We start from the raw sequence: 22,635 nt of genomic DNA, 5'->3' as shown, positions 1-22,635 counted from the left end.
GTTGAAGGGCTCAAGCCCGAAGTGTTGGTTATGTATCTTTACTATATAAAGTACACTGTTTGACCTGCTGAGTTTCTTCAGCATTATGTTTTAACTTCAACTACGGTGTCTGCAGATTTTGTTTTACTATTCACCTACTCTTCCCCCCTTTCCTCTTCTCTTTCCTGTTTTTTTAAATCCCTTTTCCACACATATCTATCCCCATGCTTGATCTTATCCCCCTCTTCATTGGATCAATTTCCCATTTCCCCACTGTATTCCACTCTTCTTCTTCCCCCACCCCCCCCCCCAAGTTCCCTCTCACCACCCCATCACCATCATCTTTAGTTCCATGTGGTTTCCCTTTGTACCACTGTTTTCACCTTTTCTTGATCGATTCCAGCACAGGCATCCTTTGTCTTCTAATCACCCACTCCACCATGAATGACTCTTCTTCCTCTATCTGACTCTCCCCACCCCATCCCCTCCTTTTATTTTTTGCCTCTCTCTCCCTTTGACAACTGCCAATTTACTGCTTCCATCCCATCAGGCTTCACCACTACCTGGTTCTTCCACATGGACCCCTGTCCTACTGTTCCCACTCAGTCCTCTTTACATTAGTTTCTCTTCACCATATCCCTAGTCTTGAAGGGTGTTGCCCTGAAATGTCAACTATTAATTTTCTCCCACTGATGCTGTTTGACTCACTGAGGTCCTCCAACACCTTGTATATTGCTCTGCTTAATTCTCATGATTATGCACAACATATCTGCAAACTTGCTGACCCACCCCTTCTTTTCATCTGGGGTAGAATGCACTTCATTTACTACCCCACCCTTGCCTTCTGTTGGAAAGCCACTTCCAAATCTACGTAGCCAAGTTTCTATGGATCCCATGTCTCATGATTTTTGAGATTCATGGAGAAAATTGCCAAGCACTGACTACATCATATCTACCTCCCTACCTTCATCAATTTCTTTCCTTAATTAGACACTAAGGCATGACCCACCCCTCTCAAAGCCCTTCTGACTCTCCCAAATAAGATAGTGTTTTTGCAAATGCTCATATATCTTGTCCTGAAGAATCCTCTCCAATAGATTGCCTACTACTGACATAAGACTCACTGGTCTATTATTTCTAGGATTCTCCCTATTACCTTTCTTGAACATGGTATCTACATTTGCCATCCTCATCTTGACATGGGAGCTAAAAAGAAAGTGGACAATGAGCCAAAGAAAATGGCATAATCTAAATAGTTGAAAAATGAACAATTGAATTTAAACATAAATTTGATTAGTGTGTCTTGAAATTGTTTCTATGTTATTGCTTGCAGGGAGTCTTAATGGTTGGACCACCAGGAACAGGTAAAACCATGCTAGCTAAAGCTGTGGCTACAGAATGTGGTACAACTTTTTTTAATGTGTCCTCGTCCACATTAACTTCCAAGTACCGAGGAGAATCTGAAAAATTGGTTCGTTTATTGTTTGAAATGGTAAATAAAATGATTTTCTATGTGCATAAGTTTTTCTGTATCCAGATCACAATGGGTGCTAAATAACAGTGTTCTAGTGTGCATTTGTTGTGAATCAAATTCCTGAAGGGGTTAATGCATGTGTTTGAAATGCTGGCAGAGAATAACTAGATTATGATAATCCATATGTATCCACAATTCAATTATTATTTGACATTACTGATTCCACATTGAAGCTCCATATTTAGGTGTGGGACCTTTTATTTTTGCACAGCAGAATAACATCAATAAAGTTTCCCTCTGTCAGTATTTAAAATGATCCTTCACTGCTTGCAAGTTAGTTGATGATTTGAATTTTAATTGATATTGTATTTCATCAAGAGTTTGGTGATTTTAAACTTTAAGGCTGACAAAGTCAGCAAAGGTTAGAGTAAGAGGACTTGGTTTTCAGGCTTTGTTCACAACTAGTTCCTGTCTGATATGAGTGCATTGATAGGCATTCAACTTGGGCTGCAGCATGCAAGAGCAGAGGAAATGCAAATGATTAGAAGAGAGAAGGTAATGGTGGGAATGGGTGTGGGGGTTGGAAAATGGATCTCAGAAGGAGTTCACATCCATCCACTGTCCTCAAGAAGGAGTTTCCCCTTCCTATATTCCAGTAAATAACAATGTATACTTTGTACTTTTATACAACTGTTCATATGAAATACATCACCTGCTCCCATTGCAGTTGCGATCTTTGAGAAAATTGAGCATTGTTGCCAGTAGATATCAGGTTTGTTTAAATCATTTAATTTTTTTTACCATTGCCTTTATTCCAAGGAATATTTGCAACCTCCTGTAAGTTTCCATCCATCATTGTATTCTCTCTTCAATGTACTGTCACTTCTGCTGGCTTGATTAAAAGGCACCAATGCCTTATACAATTTCAACATAACATCCCAACTCATGTATTCTATACTCTGATCTATTTATTTATTTAGCTATTTTGAAATTCATAATGAAAAGTTTTTTGGATATATCTTGAGACAAGAAACATATAAAGGCAAACCTTTCTTTCGTGTGACAATTTAAATTGTGTTTCTAAGACCTTTCTCCAAATTTTTCTCAGTATCTATTTTTCAAAAAATGCAAATTTCCATTCCTTAAATAGTCTTGACCATCTTTATTCTACACCCTCTCCTGCATACCAAAAGTTTCCAAACTTATGTTAAAACTCTTAATCAGTAAAATGATTGCACTTAAGGATCATTGATTGTTATTAACTTAGTATAAATTGCTCTTGTTTATACACAATTATCTTGGGGTAAAAAGGTTTGAATGCCTTGAAAATTTATTTGTTTATGAGAGACTGCATTTATTATCTTTTTTTTAGGCTCGATATTATGCTCCAACAACTATTTTTATAGATGAAATTGATTCCATCTGTAGTCGTCGAGGCACGTCTGATGAGCATGAAGCCAGCCGCAGAGTTAAATCAGAACTACTCATTCAGATGGATGGTGTGTTACCTGTCTTCAAATTACATTTGTTAATTATTTTGAAATATTTGCTTTTATGTATTCTGGACACAAATATTATCTCAGTTTGATGTTTGCTTAATGTAAACATCATTTTCTGAAATTAAATTATACATCTCTAACACAATAAAAATAATTATAATTGTTATGTTTCAAGAAATAGCTTTGTGTGCTTCCAAAAGCCTTTTCTGTGATTTTTAAAAATGAACTAATTTATGCATTTGTATTTACTAAAAACTATGGATTTGTCTTCTGAAAGATAAATTAGTTTGGAATCAAAATTTATTGTCAAGAACAAGTCATGAAATTCGGTGTTTTGCGGCAGCATCGTAATGCAAACATTCATATTATGAACCATCTTACAAGAATAATATATAAAAAAAAAAATAATAGTGCACAAGAAGTAAGGCCTTTTGTTCATTGATTATTCAGGAATCTGATGGCAGCGGTGAAGAAGTTGACTTTGTGCCACTGAGGGCTCGTCTTTAGGCTCCTGTACCTTTTTCTCGATAGTAGCATAGTGAAGAGGGCATGGCCTGGGTGGTGGGGGTCTTTGAGGATAGAGGCTGCTTTTTTAAAACACCACCTCATGTGGATGTCCTTGATGGAGTGGAGTCTGGTGCCTATAATGTCGCAGGCTGAATTAACAATCCTCTGGAGTATTTTCTTGTCCTGAGATTTGGTGCCTCCATAGCAGATAGTGATTCAAACAGCCAGAATGCTCCTCACATGACACCTGTAGAAGTTTTTGAGAATCTTTGGTGACATACCAAATCTCCTCAAGCACCTCGCAAAGTATAGCCTTTGGTGTGTCTTCTTCTCATCTACATGAAGGCTCTAGCATAGATCCTCAGAGATGTTGACACCCATGAATTTTAAGTTCTTGACCCTCTCCACTACTGATCCCTTGATGAGGACTGGGTCATGTCCCCTGACTCCCTCCTGAAGTCCATGATCATCTCCTTGGTTTTGCAAGGTTGTTGTTGCAACATCACTCAAAAGAGCTGATCTATCTCCCTCCTGTACGCTTCCTCATTGCCGTTTGTGATCTGCCAACAACAGTGGTGTCATGTGAAAACTTGTAGATTACATTGGAATTGTACCTGGCCACACAGTTGAGGGAGTATAACAAGTAGAGCAGTGGGCTAAATCTGCATCTTTGGGGTGCACCTGTGTTGATAATCATTGAGTGGAGACATTGCTTCTAATTCAAACTGACTGTGGTCTTCTGATGAGAAAGTCAAGGATCCATTTACAGAGTTTGTAGCTTTTTGACTAGCACTGAGGTAATAATGCTATTGAAGGCTGAGGTGTAGTCGATGAAGAGCAGCCGTATGTATGAGTTGCTGTTTTCAAGAAGTCCCAGAGCTGAGTGGAGAGCCAGCGATATTGCATTTGCTGTGGAGCGATTGTGACGGAAGCAGCATGGCCTTCTGTGTTTTCCAGCACTTTGGTGTACTGCAAATAACTTTGGGAGCTTTGAAGGCTGAGGGAAAAGCAATTTGTATTGGATATCAATAATCTATTTGTTTAATGTGTGAAATGGTTATAGTATGATTGTCCAATGACAAACCAATATTTGAATTTACTTCCGTCAAGGGTAACAACAGATTAGTGATTAACTGAAAAGGTTGGCAAGCATGATTGTGTGGAAAAGCTAGTGATAAGATAGACCTAATGTTAATCAAATAAACCTGACTTGCATTGCTGATGCCAAATGAAAATCAAAAATTTTTGAGCAATCTGATAAGAAAAAAAAAACAAATTGAGGTTTGGTTTATTTTATCAGTAGTAAGATGTTGAAACTTATTAATTCACACTTATGTTTAAGATGTTTAACATTACTTTATTATTTCAGGTGTAGGAGGAACTTCAGAAAATGAAGATCCATCAAGAATGGTAATGGTTTTGGCTGCCACAAATTTTCCATGGGATATAGATGAAGCCTTAAGGAGGAGACTAGAAAAAAGAGTGTACATTTCCTTACCATCAGGTTAAGTTCCTTTAATACTTCAAAGTGCTTGCTTGAAAAGTATTGTTGTTATTGAATTGTACTCATTATTACTTTAAGTTACAAGGGATATGAAGCCATTGTTTCTTTTGAGTGAATTACTTTAATTTAAGAATCAAATTTCTGATTTAGTGCATTAATGATAAAGTTTTGCATAGTTCAAGTCAGCATTTACTGAGCAATTAAATAGTTCTTGCTTTCATTACATTTTGGATTTCCTTTGTATTTGTTGCTGTCTTTAAAGTTAAATACTTTTCTTAATAGCAAGTGGAAGAGCAGAACTGCTGAAAATAAATCTACGAGGGGTAGATGTTGCTTTAGGTGTTGATGTAACATTAATTGCTGAGAAGATGGAAGGATATTCTGGTGCAGACATCAACAATGTATGCAGGTAAGGATACGGTCAAATGAATATAAAGCTACACGTGCTAAGAGTAGCTTGATAACTTGAGAAATATAGCAAGTAAAAACACAAAATGTTGGAGAAGTTCAGCAAGTCAAACAGTGTCCTTTATGTAGTAAAAGCAAAGATACATAACCGATGTTTCAGGCTTGAGGCCTTCATCAAGGTATGAGAAAATGCTAGCAAGCGTCTGATCAAAAGAGCAAGGGGGGGGAGGGTGGGTGGCAAGGCAAGAGATGATGGGTGGAGAAAGATGCTAGTGGGAGTAGTGTACAGGTCGCCTAACAGTAGCAATGAGGTTAGTGAAGGAGTCATGAAGGAAATTGGTAATGCGCGCAACAAAGGGATGGCAGTTGTAATGGATGACTTTAATCTACATGTAGATTGGGTGAACCAAATTGGTAACGGTAAGGTTGAAGAGGATTTCTTAGAATGTATGCAGGATTGTTTTCTAAATCAGCACGTTGAGGAACCAATGACGGAATGAGCCATTCTAGACTGGGTATTGTGTAATGGAGAAAGGTTAATTAGCAATCTTGTGAGGAACCCCTTGGACAAGAGTGACCACAATAGGGTGGAATTCTTCATTGGGATGGAATGTGACAGAATTGATATGGATACAAAGGTTTTGAACTTGAAGAGGGGTAACCTTGATGGTCTGAGATGTGAATTGGCTAAAATAGATTGGCAAATGGTACTTAAAGGACTAACGGTAGTAATGCAATGGCAATCATTTAAGGATAGCTTGGAGCAAGTGCAGAAAATGTACATCCCAGTTTGTACGAAGAATAAATCGAGGAGGGTAGCACATCCATAGCTAACAAGAGAGATCCAAGAGAGTGTCAAATCCAAAGAAGGAGCTTACAAATTAGCCAAAAAGAATAATATCCCTGATGATTGGGAGAAATTCAGAGTTCTGCAGAGGAGGATAAAAGGATTAATTAGGTAAGGTAAAAGGGATTATGAGAGGAAGCTGGCAGGGAACATAAAAAAAATTACTGTAAAAGCTTTTATAGATACATTAAGAGAAAGAGGTTAGTTAAGATAAATGTGGGTCCATTGTGGACAGAAACGGGTGAGTTGATCATGGGGAACAAGGGTATGGCAGACTGTTTGAATGACTATTTTAGTTCTGTCTTCACCAAGGAAGACATAACTAATCTACAGCAAATTATTGAGGATCGGGGATCTATTGTGATGGAGGGTCTAAAGGAAATAATTGTAAGTCAAGAAGTTGTATTAGTTAAATTGCAGAGATTAAAGACGGATAAATTCCCGGGGCTAGATAGTCTGCATCTGAGAGTGCTGAAGGAAGTAGCCCAGGAAATAGTGGATGCATTGATGATGATGCTTCAAATCTCTTTGGATACTGGATTAGTTCCTGAGGATTGGAGGGTGGCTAACGTAACCCCACTTTTTAAGAAGGGGGGGGGAGAGAGAAATCAGGAAACTACAGACCAGTTAGCCTGACATTGGTAGTAGGGAAGGTGCTAGAATCGGTTATTAAAGATGCAATTGCAGTACATTTGGAAAGTAGTGGTGTCATCGCACAGAATCAGCATGGTTTTGTGAAGAGAAAATCATGTCTGACGAATCTAATAGTTTTTTGAGGATGTAACCAGTAAAGTGGATAGGGGAGAATCAGTGGATGTGGTACATCTGGACTTTAGTAAAGCGTTTGAGGTTCCGCACAGAAGACTAGCATATAAACTTAAGGAGCACGGTATAGGAGGTATGGTATTAAGGTGGATAGAGAATTAGTTGAGGGACAGGAAGCAAAGAGTAGGAATAAATGGGTTCTTTTCAGAATGGCAGCCAGTGACTAGTGGGGTATCACAGGGCTCAGTGCTGGGGCCGCAGTTGTTTACGATATATATCAACGACTTAGATGTGGAAATAGATAGCAGTATCTCAAAATTTGTAGACAATATGAAGTTGGGTGGCAGGGTTAGCTGTGTGGAGGATGCTAGGAGAGTGCAGGGTGATTTGGACAAGTTAGGCGAGTAGGCCAGGATGTGGCAGATGCAGTTTAATGTGGATAAATGTGAGGTTATCCACTTTGGAGGTAAGAACAGGAAAGAGGATTATTATTTAAATGGTATCTGTTTAGGAAAAGGGGAGATGCAGTGAGACTTGGGTGTTGCTGTGCATCAGTCGTTGAAAGTGGGCATGCAGGTGCAGCAGACGTTGAGGAGGGCGAATGGTATTTTGGCGTTCATAGCGAGAGGATTTGAGTACAGGAGTAGGGAAATCCTGCTGCAGCTGTACAGGGCATTGGTGAGACCACACCTGGAGTACTGCATGCAGTTCTGGTCTCCTTACCTGAGGAAGGATATCCTCGCCATGGAGGGGCTGCAGAGAAGATTCACTAGGCTGATACCGGGGATGGAGGGACTCGCATATAAAGAAAGGTTGGATAGACTAGACTTGTATTCTCTGGAATTTAGAAGATTGAGGGTGGATCTTATAGAAACATAAAATTCTTAAGGGTTTAGACAGACTAGACGCAGGAAGGTTGTTTCCAATGCTGGAAAAAACCAGAAGCAAGGATAAGGGGGAATTTATTTATGACTGAGATGAGGAAAAATTCCTTCTCTCAGAGAATGTGTGGAATTCTTTGCCACAAGAAGTAGTTGAGGCTGGTTCCCTGTCAATGTTTAAGTATAGGTTAGATTTGGCCCTTGTGGCCAAGGAGATTAGTGGGTATGGAGAGAAGGCAGGAACCGGGTACTGATTAGCCATGATCATAATGAATGGCAGTGTAGGCTTGAAGGCCAAAATGGCCTACTCCTACACCTATTTTCTATGTTTCTATGAGGGGCCAGCAACAATGAGGGGGAGTAGGGCTATGTGGGTGAAAGAACTGGAAGGACAGGAAAAGGGAGGGGAGGAGAAAGGAAAGGTAAGCAGGTGCAATGGAAAGCCATAAAGTCATGTGGCTAGAGGGTGCCCAGACAGAAAATAAGGTGTTTCTCCTCTAATCTGCAGGTGGTCAGGGTGGGACAGTACATAAGGCCACGGACAGATGGGAGTGTGACCCGGAATTGAAATGGTTGGCAACTGGGAGGTTGCTGTGGTTGCAAACAGAGTGGAGATGCTGAGCGAAGCGATCTCCCAGTTTGCCACCACTCTCTCCGATGTAAAGAATGCCACAAAGGGTGCATCAGATGCAGTAAATAAGTCCTCTGGATGTAGAAATGAAGTGTTGCTTCACGTGAAAATTCTGTTTGGGGCCCCGGACCATGGTAAGGGAGGAGGTGTGGATGCAAATATTGCAACTCCTGAGGGAACAGGGGAAGGTGCCGGGGGTGCAGTGGGTGGGGAGTGATGAGTGCATGAGGAAATTGTGGAAGGCCGAGGGGAGGAGAGGGAAAAATGTGTCTGGTGGTAGGATCCTGGAGTAAGTGCAGAAAGTTCCAGCAGATGATGAGTTGGATATGGAGGCTGATGGGGGTGGTAGGTGAAGATGAGGAGGATTCTATGTTTGTTGCATCTGGGGGCAGAGAGAGTCAGGGCAGATGAGCGGGAAATGGAGGAGATGTGGGTGAGGGCTAAGTTGACAGAGGTGGAGAGAAAGCCACGTTTGTGGAAGAAGGCACACATTTTAGAAGCTCTGGAGTGGAAGACCTCATCTGTTCCCAAGACCCCTTCTTGCCCTCAGCACCTTCTCAAATCCTCTGATACCTGTCTAGCACCACATAGCCCATGCAGGTCCCTTGACTGCAAGTTGCAAACTATCTGCAGCCTGTGTGGGTCCCTCAGCTGCTGAGCCCCTTGCTGGCCTGTTGCTGTGGTGACCATCCTATCCTATAGGGTTGTCTTCTCTGCTTCTCCTGCAGAAAGGGGCGTTCTCCCCGTTTCTGGTGCCCTGCACCAGTCCATTGTTCACAGAGTAGCTCCTCGAGGTCGCTGCACCATTGGCTCCTTTTTTTAAATTTTTTTTTTGATAAATATACATTGTAAACTCTCTAATATCAATGTGTGATTTTTTTTCTCTAACAAAAAACAAACCAAACAAATCCCCCTGCACCCCCAATTTTATATTAAGTATGAAAAATTCTATTTGGGGAAGTTGCATATATTTATACTACAGCAGCATCTATTATTGCTCTTTTTATTATTGTAGTTATAATTAGGCCCCTATATGATCTAAATATGGCTGCCATACCTTAACAAATATGCCATATTTGTTCTGCAAGTTGTATGTAATTTTTTCCATAGGTATGCAACTTTTCACTTCTGCAGTCCATCATGCTATATGTTGGGGGAGTTGGCTTTCCAAGTGATTGCAATACATTTCTTAGCCAATGCTAAGGCTATTTTAAGAAATGAAATTGGGCATTTATTTAGTTTGTTTTTCACTAAAGTTACCCAAAAGATAAAGTTCCTGGTCGCTCATAAAGGCCACCCCTGTTATCCTTGTAAATATTTCGGTACTATCCTACCAAAAAGGTCTCACCTTCAAAACGACCTCGTAGCATGTAAAAACGTTCCTATTTCTGTCCCACATCAAAAACACATTTCTATATTTCAGATTTTGATCGATGCAACTTCTGTGGTGTAAGAAATAATTGGTGTAGGAAATTATATTGAACTAATCTATAACTTGCATTTATAACTGATGTCATTACTATCCAAACACCAATCAGCCCAACATCTTTCCATTATTACAATACCTAGATCCAACTCCCATCTCTCTCTCGATCTCTGTAAACCTGGTTTTACACTTTCATTCTGAAGATCTTAGTACATCTTAGTTATAAATTTAGGTGTATTTCCCCCAGCCAAATTGTTCCTTTCATTTCACTAATTTCAAGTGAGGCCAAATTTGGCCCCCATCTTTCTCTTAGGGACGATCTTAGCTGGGGGAAACAAAAGAAAGTACCATTAGTTTCTCTGTATTTATTTCTTAATTGTTCAACAGACATAAGAGATCCCTCCACTTAAGTCATCAATATATCTTTTTCCTTTATCATACCATCAATTCACTATTTTGTTACCCAGATCCATAGGGAGCAATACATTTTTTCATAATGGTGTTCTGTGTTATATTTGCTTTTTTCCAATGCACTCATTTATTTCTTGCCATATTCTAATCATGTGTATTAATATAGAGTTACTGTCTTTTTTGTTATTAACTTAATATTCCACTTATAAATCAAGTCCTTCACTGGGTCCACTTTTATTGAATACAATCCCATTCTGATCCAAGGAGGACAGTCTTCTTCAAAGAAGCATGATAAAAATCTAGCTTGTGCTGATAAATAATACTTCTTAAAATCTAGAAGCCTAAATCCTCCCAGTTTATAACCCCATGTTAGCTTTTCCAATGAAATTCTCATCACTTTATTAATCCATAGGAATTGCCGTATATAATTAATAATTTAGAGATTTTAGGTAGTGCAATATGCAGTGATGGGGAAAAGATACTGTAATCTTGGCATCACATTCATTTTAATACAATTTTCTCTTCCTACTAAAGTAAATCTTTATTTTTTTCTAAAAGAGGATCATAAATAAATTTATTTAAGTTCTGTAAATTATTATGTCATTCTTCTTAAATATCTGTTTTCCATTTAATTCTACCTTTTTGATATCTTTCATAATCAAAATTCGTTAATGGCATTATCTCACTCTTATCCATATTTATTTTATAACCATATTTTTCTAATGTTGATTGTAATTTTATCAAGGACTCAGCTGAGTCAGACATATGTAGTAACATATAATCAGCAAATAAGATAATTTTATGTTCTTTCTGTCCAACCTTGAAGCCCTTAATATCCGGATCTCTCCTTATAATCTCTGCCAATATCTTATAATCAACACTCAGAAATGATATAGATGAAGTGAAATGATATATGATGAAGTTTTTAATGGGTCTCTACCTTTCTTCAGTAGCTCTGTAATTATAGCAGTTGAGTAGGATTTTGGGAGAGTCTGGGTCCCCACTGCCCGGTCCAATACATCCATCAGAAGAGGCATCAGCAAATCTTTACATTGTCTATAGAACTTGGGAGGAAATCTATCCTCCCCTGGAGACTTATTAGTAAAGTACCCAAAGCTTTCTCAATTTCTTTTCTTGTGAAAGGGTCATCTAAATCAGCCCATTCTCTATCTTCTGGTATGAGTCCAGAGGACCCCAAAATCCAGCAGCTACAGAAATTCACCAAGACAAATGGTTACTTAAACAAAAGTTGCTTTTAATTTTCTTTAAACATGAAAACAGGATTAAACTTTGTCTTATTACTATTAACTTAACTGAATCTAACTTCTAATTCTAAGCGCACGTGTATGTAATATGTATGTAGTTTTAGAAAATTTATTTGATTCACAGTCCAAGCTCACTTCTCATTCCTCCAAGTTTACTGGTTGCAGGCAATTGTTATACTGTGCACAGTATTTAACATTTATGAAGTTCACCAGGCTTTGGTGATTGAAAGGTAAATGGTTACCACTCAGGAAAGTTCTTGTTGGTTTTCAGAGAGAGATTTTTTGCTCGTTGGATACAAACTGATCCCTTTCAATCAGCCACGTCAGTGTCTTGCCGAAGAAACTTGCCCCATCAGTGTTTTCCAGATGATAACCTCTTTTTTTAGGTCACGACAGAGTTCCTTTTTGTTTCTCTTATTTCAAGTGAAACATTAGGCAGCCTGACATCTCCTCTTGAATGGACCACAATGGCTTGCCAAACCATATGACCCTCAGAACAGCAAACTGCACACAGCCAGCCTGCGGATCCAGACCTCATCCTCTGAGTTATTTCATCTTTTGCTTTTCAAAACAACAATCCATTTGTGAAGTCTCTTGGGCACTCCCCAAAGCTTTTGTAAAGGCTCTCAGAACCAGCTAGTCTGGCTTTAACAGAGCTCCAGTATTTTAAATGAGATCTGTTTTGAAGTGTTTGTATGTGACCTACAAAAAAAACCTGTTATAATTTATCTCCTTTAAAACATATCTATATACAATATAAAATACAACATAATCTGTCACACTTCTAATTTTGGAAGTTCAATATTTGCTAAAAAAAATTGTTCATCCCATTTTCATCTCCTAATAATTCTGATTTAGATAATTTTGTATAGCATTGTTGAAAATATTATTTATTTATTTCTTTTTTAATATATGTTATAATATTAGTCTGTTTTTATTGCATTTATCATCCTAGATGACTCTTCTCCCTTTACCTGTCAAGATAGAACTTTGTGAGCCCATTCTCATAATTCATAATATTTTTCTTTAGTTTTTAATGTTTTTTTCCATTCTATATGTTTGTAATGTGCTATATCTCAGTTTTAAAAAATTCTCTAATAGTCTATATTTTTCTTGTAACCCCATTCTTTGATATTCTTTTTCCAGTTATATTTTTCTCTAAACCATCCAACTCTATAGCATATCCTCTCAAGATTTTTTTGTATTAGAAATAATTTGTCCTCTTAGGTAAACTTTAAGTGTATCCCACATTAAAAAGTAATTATCAGTAGAAGAAAGATTAGTTTCACAAAATAGTTCTTTCTCTTAATAAACTCACAAAAATCTTTCCTTTTCAACAGTGTGGCATTGAGTCACCATCTACACACTTTCTTGTTTTTCCATTCTTGCAATAGTTAAAGTTCTTCTTTGGCTTGGCTTCGCGGACGAAGATTTATGGAGGGGGTAAAAAAGTCCACGTCAGCTGCAGGCTCGTTTGTGGCTGACAAGTCCGATGCGGGACAGGCAGACACGATTGCAGCGGTTGCAGGGGAAAATTGGTTGGTTGGGGTTGGGTGTTGGGTTTTTCCTCCTTTGCCTTTTGTCAGTGAGGTGGGCTCTGCGGTCTTCTTCAAAGGAGGTTGCTGCCCGCCAAACTGTGAGGCGCCAAGATGCACGGTTTGAGGCGTTATCAGCCCACTGGCGGTGGTCAATGTGGCAGGCACCAAGAGATTTCTTTAGGCAGTCCTTGTACCTTTTCTTTGGTGCACCTCTGTCACGGTGGCCAGTGGAGAGCTCGCCATATAACAGGATCTTGGGAAGGCGATGGTCCTCCATTCTGGAGACGTGACCCATCCAGCGCAGCTGGATCTTCAGCAGCGTGGACTCGATGCTGTCGACCTCTGCCATCTCGAGTACTTCGACGTTAGGGATGTAAGCGCTCCAATGGATGTTGAGGATGGAGCGGAGACAACGCTGGTGGAAGCGTTCTAGGTGGTGCCGGTAGAGGACCCATGATTCGGAGCCGAACAGGAGTGTGGGTATGACAACGGCTCTGTATACGCTTATCTTTGTGAGGTTTTTCAGTTGGTTGTTTTTCCAGACTCTTTTGTGTAGTCTTCCAAAGGCGCTATTTGCCTTGGCGAGTCTGTTGTCTATCTCATTGTCGATCCTTGCATCTGATGAAATGGTGCAGCCGAGATAGGTAAACTGGTTGACCGTTTTGAGTTTTGTGTGCCCGATGGAGATGTGGGGGGGCTGGTAATCATGGTGGGGAGCTGGCTGATGGTGGACCTCAGTTTTCTTCAGGCTGACTTCCAGGCCAAACATTTTGGCAGTTTCCGCAAAGCAGGACGTCAAGCGCTGAAGAGCTGGCTCTGAATGGTCAACTAAAGCGGCATCGTCTGCAAAGAGTAGTTCACGGACAAGTTTCTCTTGTGTCTTGGTGTGAGCTTGCAGGCGCCTCAGATTGAAGAGACTGCCATCCGTGCGGTACCGGATGTAAACAGCGTCTTCATTGTTGGGGTCTTTCATGGCTTGGTTCAGCATCATGCTGAAGAAGATTGTAAAGAGGGTTGGTGCCAGAACACAGCCTTGCTTCACGCCATTGTTAATGGAGAAGGGTTCAGAGAGCTCATTGCTGTATCTGACCCGACCTTGTTGGTTTTCGTGCAGTTGGATAATCATGTTGAGGAACTTTGGATTCCACTAATCCGTTGCGCATGCAGCCATCTTCAGCGCAAACTCCGGGAGATCCAAAATGAGTGGTGGACTAGCCTCGCCAAACGAACCCAGCTCAGCGCGGACATTGGCGACTTCAGGGGTTTCTACGAGGCTCTAAAGGCTGTGTACGGCCCCTCACCCCAAGTCCAAAGCCCGCTGCGCAGCTCAGACGGCAAAGTCCTCCTCAGCGACAAGATCTCCATCCTCAACCGATGGTCAGAACACTTCCAATCTCTTTTCAGTGCTAACCGCTCAGTCCAAGATTCCGCCCTGCTCCAGCTCCCTCAACAGCCCCTAAGGCTAGAGCTGGATGAGGTTCCCACCCTGGATGAGACATTTAAGGCAATCGAACAACTGAAAAGTGGCAAAGCAGCAGGTATGGATGGAATCCCCCCAGAAGTCTGGAAGGCTGGCGGCAAAACTCTGCATGCCAAACTGCATGAGTTTTTCAAGCTTTGTTGGGACCAAGGTAAACTGCCTCAGGATCTTCGTGATGCCACCATCATCACCCTGTACAAAAACAAAGGCGAGAAATCAGACTGCTCAAACTACAGGGGAATCACGTTGCTCTCCATTGCAGGCAAAATCTTCGCTAGGATTCTACTAAATAGAATAATACCTAGTGTCGCCGAGAATATTCTCCCAGAATCACAGTGCGGCTTTCGCGCAAACAGAGGAACTACTGACATGGTCTTTGCCCTCAGACAGCTCCAAGAAAAGTGCAGAGAACAAAACAAAGGACTCTACATCACCTTTGTTGACCTCACCAAAGCCTTCGACACCGTGAGCAGGAAAGGGCTTTGGCAAATACTAGAGCGCATCGGATGTCCCCCAAAGTTCCTCAAAATAGTTAAAGTTAATGGCAAATAATTTGATAAAAGTCTTCACCAAATATTCAGTTTTTACCACTATTTTTTAACTGGGCAGACATTAAAAATAAATGACCTCTTGCATATGATCCATATACCCTTCAGTAGAATGAATAATCCCTAAAGAGTTAAGTTGCCTCCATATATCAATCAAATTTAAATCCTTCATAAATGAGTGTCATTTTTGCAGCTTTTGACCTTGTTACCCTTGTTGCCTTTGTTAAATCTCGCTGATTTATCCAACATTGGATCTAAATAGAGGGCTTCATCGTCATAATTTGGTGCATAAATATTCATAAACATCCATGATCCTGCATAAATTTTACAATGTGCCATTCCAAACCTTCAGATTTGGTCAGTCAGTGTCTCTTCTATTATTATTGGTATATTTTTATTAATTAAAATTGCTACTCCTCTTGCTTTTAAGCCAAATGATGATGATATTACTTGTCCCATCCATCCTTTTTTAATTTAGAATGTTCCAATTTGGTAAGATGTGTTTTTTTAAAAATATTATAAGATAAAGAAGATATTAGAAGATAAAATTATAACCACAGTTACAAAATTAAAACGTTAACAACTATCCAAAAATACTACATGGTAGCATAGAAAAAAAAAACCTACAAGAATTTCTAATCCTACCACTCCCCCCCACTAATCCTAAAATCTACTTCCCCTTAAATAAAAGGAAGAAAGTAAGGAGAATAACAAATAATTCCATCACTTACAATGTGGAGGTGAAGCTGCACCCATTTGCCATTCTCAAATTTTCAATTTAAAACAATCCAAATATGGGCTCCAAATCTTCCTAAATACATAATATTTATCCCGTATATTATGTTATTTTCTCCAATGTTAAAAAGGACCTCATTTCGGAATGCCATCTTTGTAAATTAAGTTCCATCTGATCTTTCCATGAAACCGCTATATATTTCCTCGCTACTGCCAATGCTAATCGTAAAAATGCTATTTGGAATTTATCTAATTTATTAACCAAAACCATTTCAGTAAATTCCCCAATAAGAAAAATCTTTGGATCGAAATTAAATTGTATTTTCAGGATGTCTTACAAACAATTTCTCAATCTCATCCAAAAACCCTTAACCTTATCACCAAACCAAACTGAATGCAAAAAAGTACCTTTTACCTCATTGTAACGAAAACTCAACTCCTTCTTTTTATCTGGCCCATTTATCACATTAACATTAAGACTAATAAATTTTAATATTCTATCCATACCAATATTTAAATGAATATTGTTTAACAATAAAACTGTTTCAATTGTTTAAATAATATTTATCTTTTCTGCTTTAAAAAACACATGCGATGTCCCTGCCCTGATGTAAACCGGAAACCCTGAAAGCCCGTGAAAAAAGCCTTCGAGGAAGGAGAAGCCCTCCCTTTAGTACCATCTTTTATAGATCACTTCTCCTGGCGCAATTCTAATTCTTAGACCGTATTCTCCACCCTGTTATTACTTTTCCCAAGTTTTCACTCTCTCCTGAGTTCTCTGAGAATCTTTCAATAAAATTACCATTTCAACAATAAATACAAGTCAGTTTAAAAAAAAAAACAACTTTTACTTAGTTCCATTATAAATGTTCCTCACAGTATTTTTCTTTGGTAACCTTAGTCTTTTCATAATCCTCACAGGTCTTCCACCTCATTCTTCGCCTTGAAAAATCGCTGATTACCTTCCACTGTTTCAACCCTCAGAGATATGGGGTATATCATCAATTATTTCAAATTTTTAGAATGCAATTGTCTTTTTACATTGTCAAACTCCTTCCTTTGCTTAATCAAAGTAGTACTAAAATCTTGGAGAAAAAAAAAGCACTTTTTCATGGTCAATCTTGGGCAGGCCATTATTTTGCTTAGAGTATTTATATTCATATATAACTCAAAAGTCTTACCAGGAACGGTCGTGGTTGCTGCTTTCGAGAGTGTGGTGAGCCCTTTCAATATGTAGTTTTTCTCTAAATTTGTCTTCTCCCAGCACTTGGGGAGGGATCCATGTTTCAAAGAAGTTCACCTGATCTCTCCCCTTGATCCCTTCTTTCAGTCCAATAATTTGAACATTACTTCGTCTGCTGAAATTCTCCATGTGGTCGATCTTGTCCAGCAGACCTTCTCTGTCCGCCTCCCATTTCTTGGCATCTTTTTCCACTGCTTTTAGCTTATCTTCTGTATTTATGAAGTCTATTTCTACTTGGGTTATTCTTTCAGTTAAATCTTCAATGATTTCTTTAATTTCAGTCATCCTCTCAGACACATCTCTCATTACAGTTTAACCGCCTGCAAAATGGTTACTCAAATTATTCATTTTCTCAAGGATAATTAGTTCTTGTCCTGACTCCCCAGGTCTGCTGGGGGCCGCTGGTCCCAAGGCCACTCTTATGCCACTCCCTTTTGGGCTTTCGCTCGATGTTCCTGGCTGAGTAGAAACTTCCTTTGCTTTTTTGTTTTGCTGCTTTGGTCTCTTGGTACTTGCTTTATCAATTTTTTGGTGAATAAATTCTTGATTTTAAGATTTTCACCATCTTTTTGATTATCTTCACAGAGAGCTCAATCAAAATGTGACTAAGTCTTTTGCATGGCCATGCCCCCCACACCACTTTAGGCATGCACAGAGTTGGCAGCATTGGAACCAAGCAGTTAAAACCTTCGGAGCACTGTTGTGTCTGCTCTCCCAGGTTTGCAGCAGCGCTGCCTTTCTTTTGTTTTGGTTTTCTCTATTTTTGTTAGCTCTTCCAGTCACACAACAATCGCATTTCTGCATTTCTCTAACACTAGTCACCTAATTTTATATGTTTCACCATTGATGACCTCGTGTCCCATTATCAAATGGCCTAGTTACATCTGTTGCCAAGTTCGAACACCAAGTTCAGTTTCTGCATGAGATATTACAAGGGAAGAGGAGCAAGGACAAGGACAACTGGGAAGGATTTGGTCATTCTCAGGTCTGGATCTTGAAGCCTATTTCTCTCAATCCTGGTATATGGGTAAATGCTGCTAACCATGGTGCTGCAAATAGGTACCGGAAAGTAGATGGCAACTCAAACATTTAAATAGGGAGCAGTTTTTTCTCTCTCTGATGTTGTTCTGCTGCTCAACAAGAACTTGAGTGAGGAACCTAGTATCCTTTACTTTCAGTCCTGAATGTCAGAGGTCCAATGAAGATGTAATATGTAACTGCCTTCAAACCTTTGTGATTGATAGTTTGACAAGACAGCAGGGATTGGAAAGGGGGCAACTTGGGTTGAGTTGTGGTTTTTTGGAAGGTAATGTATGTGACTCTTTGTTTTGAGCAGTTTGAATTTTCTTAGCCATGTTTTTGCATGAAGAACGTGACCTAAAAATTAATATATTAATTTGCCATTGCGTTAATTGACACATTTAATAACATTAACAATGATAATTTGAATAATTAATTATTAAATGATTTATTTAATTGTTAAAAATGGAAAATATTCTGGACTCTTCATCGAGTATGATGATACAAAAAAAATTTTGACAGAATAGACTGATCTTGGCAAGATAAATATGTAAGTATGTTCTGGGTGATGGAGATGGTCAAGGAATCTGATGATTAGAAGAAAACTAGGGCTTCAAAAATTTAAATTTTGTTTTAATACTTTTAGAGATGCTTCCATGATGGCAATGCGTCGTCGAATTCAAGGCTTAACCCCAGAAGAAATCAAAGCTTTATCCAAAGAAGAGTTGCAAATGCCTGTAACCATGGATGACTTTGAACTATCTTTAAAGAAAATCTCCAAATCTGTTTCTGCTTCAGATCTTGAAAAATATGCAACATGGATGGCTGAGTTTGGCTCAGTGTAATTCTTGGCAATGCACTAAAAAAAAGATAACATTGAGTGAAATATATACTGCGTAAAGTTATAGGGCAATAAGGATTAAGTGTGCATATTTTGGTTCATAAAAAGACAACATATTAATACGTTGCGACTTGATACAAACAAATTTAAAGCACTTTATTATACCAATAATTCAACTAACTGATGGGTATTGTTATTTAATGTGTTGACCAATTAGTTTAAAAAAAATAACTCATTTTTTGCTCCTTTTATTCATATTGGAGAATTGCACTCCAACATAAAACTATGCTACATATTGAAAACACTTCTCCCTCTGTCCTAATTTATCCTTTGTTTTCCTTTGTTGGGCATTTGAAATGTATGCCATTGATAACAGCTTTAGCTGCAATACCAGTTGCATGGTTTAAACATTAAAATGCAGGAAACCACACAACCTTTTTACTTTATTAGGAACCATGCTGTTATAATTATGGGGTTACATCTGCCCATGAACAGAATGTTTAAGGAGTGCATTTATTTTTTTTAATAAGTATCTTGACAGCACCTCAGCCTGGATATAATTTTCAGATGTGTATACATTGGAATTTTTACACCACTTAGCACAACGTGTTTTTAATTTGAAATGCAGTTCCACAGGTAATAATATATTTTGATTTGTTTTTTTTAATATACTTTTGGAAATAACTGAAATTATTTAATTCATTCCTATGTTTGTCTTCAGATGAGATTGACCATGCTGTCTTATGTGGTCCAAATCAAACATAATGATTGTATTTGCAAAACATCAGTTTAATTTTTCCTCCTGGCATTTTAGCTCTGCTCAATGTTACACAACTGTTGCAGGTGATTACTCTTGTCTTTGACCCTAATTTTGTGTTTACAATTTGCTTCCTAACCAGGTTTACAAAAAAAATTGGCCATTCTCCAACCAAAGGTATAAAAGGGATAGAAGGCATATATAACAATGCTTCAATGCAATTGTATTGAATCTTTGAGAATATCTAATTTTATTGTTTGATTTGTATAGACCAGAATTACAAAGTAAATGGTTAACACATTGCATATTAAATTATGAGTAACCAAGCCCAATTTATAAGAAAAATCACCATGCTATCCACTTTTTACTAACTGGTACTTCTAAGCATGGTCATTTGGCTCAATAGAGGTGCAGATATGAATAGCCTTGTACTTACTGAGCTGATTAGTATATCTAAATAATTAAAAGTAACCTTGGAGTTGAATACACTAAGCAGTGCACAAAAATGTCAGAGGCTTGGAAGAAATTTTGTTTCCATTGCCTTTACTATAATAAAGAACAATGGAGCAGGCATATCTTGAGGCATTCTCAAATATTCCAGTTGGTAAATTCACTCAGTGCTGAAACAAAGCAATGAATTTGGCTAAGCTTGTTTAAGTTGAATAGTGATGTAAGCATCAATAATTCAGTATTAATATTTAGTTTTGAGCATTGCTTTAGTACTTGCACTTTTGTAACAAAAACTTTAGAGAAACAGGGTTGCTAATGTTTTACATAATTTTATATTGCCTTTGTAAAACCATGTACTATTAGGTTAGTGACCACTCAAACTATTTGTGCATTTTATTTAGCTTGTATTTTTTGTTATTATCAGATCGAAGTAATTAGAGCTTTAGTGAATTCTCTGGTATAATCAAAGTAAGCATAATTTTGAATTTATGGATTTTGGTATAATTTTGAGATGAACCTACTTAGCTAACACTTTAAGAAAGAAATAATTTACATTATCCTCTGGTTAACTCAAAGTGATTAACATAGCATTTAGTATTGGCACACAAGCAAATAAAATAACCAATTTGTGGTCACCAAGATCCACAGGCAGATTATGATAAATAACCACTTTGTTTTCATTATAATGATCATAAGGACAAATGAAATATCCCATGTTAGTTCCAAATAATTTCTGTCAACGTGTAAGTGCATGATAATCTGTTAATTGATCACTTCAAATGCTTTTGTTAGATAAGATGATGAGAATAAAGTTCACCATGAAATTTTTAGCTATAGTTATTGAATTGTATCAGTAAAGTTCCATCTCATTGTGCCAGTCCGTGATATTGCATAAGGGAGTAAATCTTTTCAGACTCATTACATTTGTACTATTTCGAGTTCTAAAGATAATAGGTTCAACTGTGGATAACAGCTGCCAATTATCAGCATCATTTTTAGTACACAGAGCTAGTACTCAATCGGAATACATTAATTTTTTTTCTTCCACTAGCAAATTGATTATCAAGTGATATATTTAATGTGTAGCTGATCATCTATTATCTATTTTGTATAAGCATTTCTGGAAAGTAGTTTTTGTGACATGAATACTCTGACATTCCCCAAACTTATACCTGTGAAACCTAAGGGATAGGTATTCCTCTTTTTGCATCTGGAGGAAAATTAAGCCCACATCTAGACAGAAAACTCTGTTGCCATAACAAATCCTGCAAGCAGATCCTTGTATATGATTTGTCAGTGAAACACATCTTTTAGTAATCGCACATCATCAGTTTATTGTAATTTCTGAACTGCATAGAAACCACTTTCACGAGTAATTAATGGTGTAACTAATTTATTGATTATGAACTAATTTTGTATGAATTTTCTTGCAGTTTCAGCAAAGAGCAAAAAGTTAAAGAAAATGGATGATGTATATGTTAATATACAACAGCACAATACTATTCTGATCCATAAGGCAGTTTTAAAAGTGAAATTTAAATTAAATTATTTTTAAAATTTAAACATGCAGGATGGTAACAGGCCCTTCCGGCCCACAAACCCTTGCCACCTAATTACACCCAATGAACCCACAACCCCTGTACATTTTGAAGGGTAGGCAGAAAATCAAGCACTTGGAGGAAACCCACGCAGACACGGGGAGAACGTACAAACCTCTTACAAACAGTGCCAGATTCGAACCCAAGTTGCCTGTGCTGTAAAAGCGTTATGCTAGCTGCTATGCTAACCATGCCACCCCACGGTTAATAGGTTTCTTGACATCTGATCATTTCAAATTTCTTTTGGTAAAATAGTGGATTATTAGCATCTTTTCAATGAGAAATTAAAGCAAAATACCACCTGATCACTGAGTGAACCTATTTGCTCTATTTCAAAGAAGAGGAGATGGGGCTGTTATTCTGGTATCTTGACCAACATCTATCTTTCAAAACAGATTATTTAGTCTTTACTACACTGCTCTTTGAGGGAGTTTGTTATGTGCAATTTTACTGCAATAATTCCTATATTATTGTAGTTCCTTCAAAAGTATTACTTTGGCAGAAGAGTGCTTTGCAATCTTCTAAGGTTGAAAAAGCTATTACATAAATGTAATTCTTTGTGAAAAGTAATAGCCTGCTTTAAGTCCATCTCATAGTAAATGTTGAACTTGTGATGGTGTTAAATATTGCAATCTCTTGATTTTATTCAGTTTATAGTTATTTAGCACATTGTGTAATTGCTGGTTCAAAAGAAATATTAACACTAGAATTTAACTTTCAAGGTAACAGTCTGAAGTCTTGCTGGTATGGTGCTTGTTCAGTTGTGATTAGAGTTCCTAAGTTTACAACCTTTTTAGGTATTGAACTTCAAGCCACTACCCTCTGAGT

The 22,635-nt window shown here is 38.1% G+C and overlaps 1 protein-coding gene across 11 annotated transcripts in view; it reads left to right on the top strand.

Annotated features, from left to right (window-relative positions):
• Positions 1–22,635, top strand: part of katnal1 (katanin p60 subunit A-like 1) — a 122,774-nt gene that overhangs the window by 37,926 nt on the left and 62,213 nt on the right. For 6 of the 11 annotated variants that reach the window (XM_069891550.1, XM_069891552.1, XM_069891551.1 and 3 more), the window contains exons 7-11: positions 1,313–1,471; positions 2,826–2,952; positions 4,829–4,963; positions 5,246–5,372; positions 18,808–21,039. In XM_069891550.1, coding sequence (XP_069747651.1) covers positions 1,313–1,471; positions 2,826–2,952; positions 4,829–4,963; positions 5,246–5,372; positions 18,808–19,006 — 747 coding nt within the window. In that variant the 3' untranslated portion in view covers positions 19,007–21,039. Of the gene's footprint in view, positions 1–1,312; positions 1,472–2,825; positions 2,953–4,828; positions 4,964–5,245; positions 5,373–16,819; positions 16,872–18,807; positions 21,040–22,635 lie in introns of those variants that run through there. The other 5 variants (XR_011342272.1, XR_011342270.1, XR_011342271.1 and 2 more) reach the window with 2 other exon arrangements.

The sequence above is a fragment of the Narcine bancroftii genome, chromosome 7, assembly GCF_036971445.1.
Source record: "Narcine bancroftii isolate sNarBan1 chromosome 7, sNarBan1.hap1, whole genome shotgun sequence".
NCBI classification, from domain to species: Eukaryota; Metazoa; Chordata; class Chondrichthyes; order Torpediniformes; family Narcinidae; genus Narcine; species Narcine bancroftii.
Note: the sequence above shows the minus strand (reverse complement) of the source record. Positions and strands in the feature narration are given on the sequence as shown.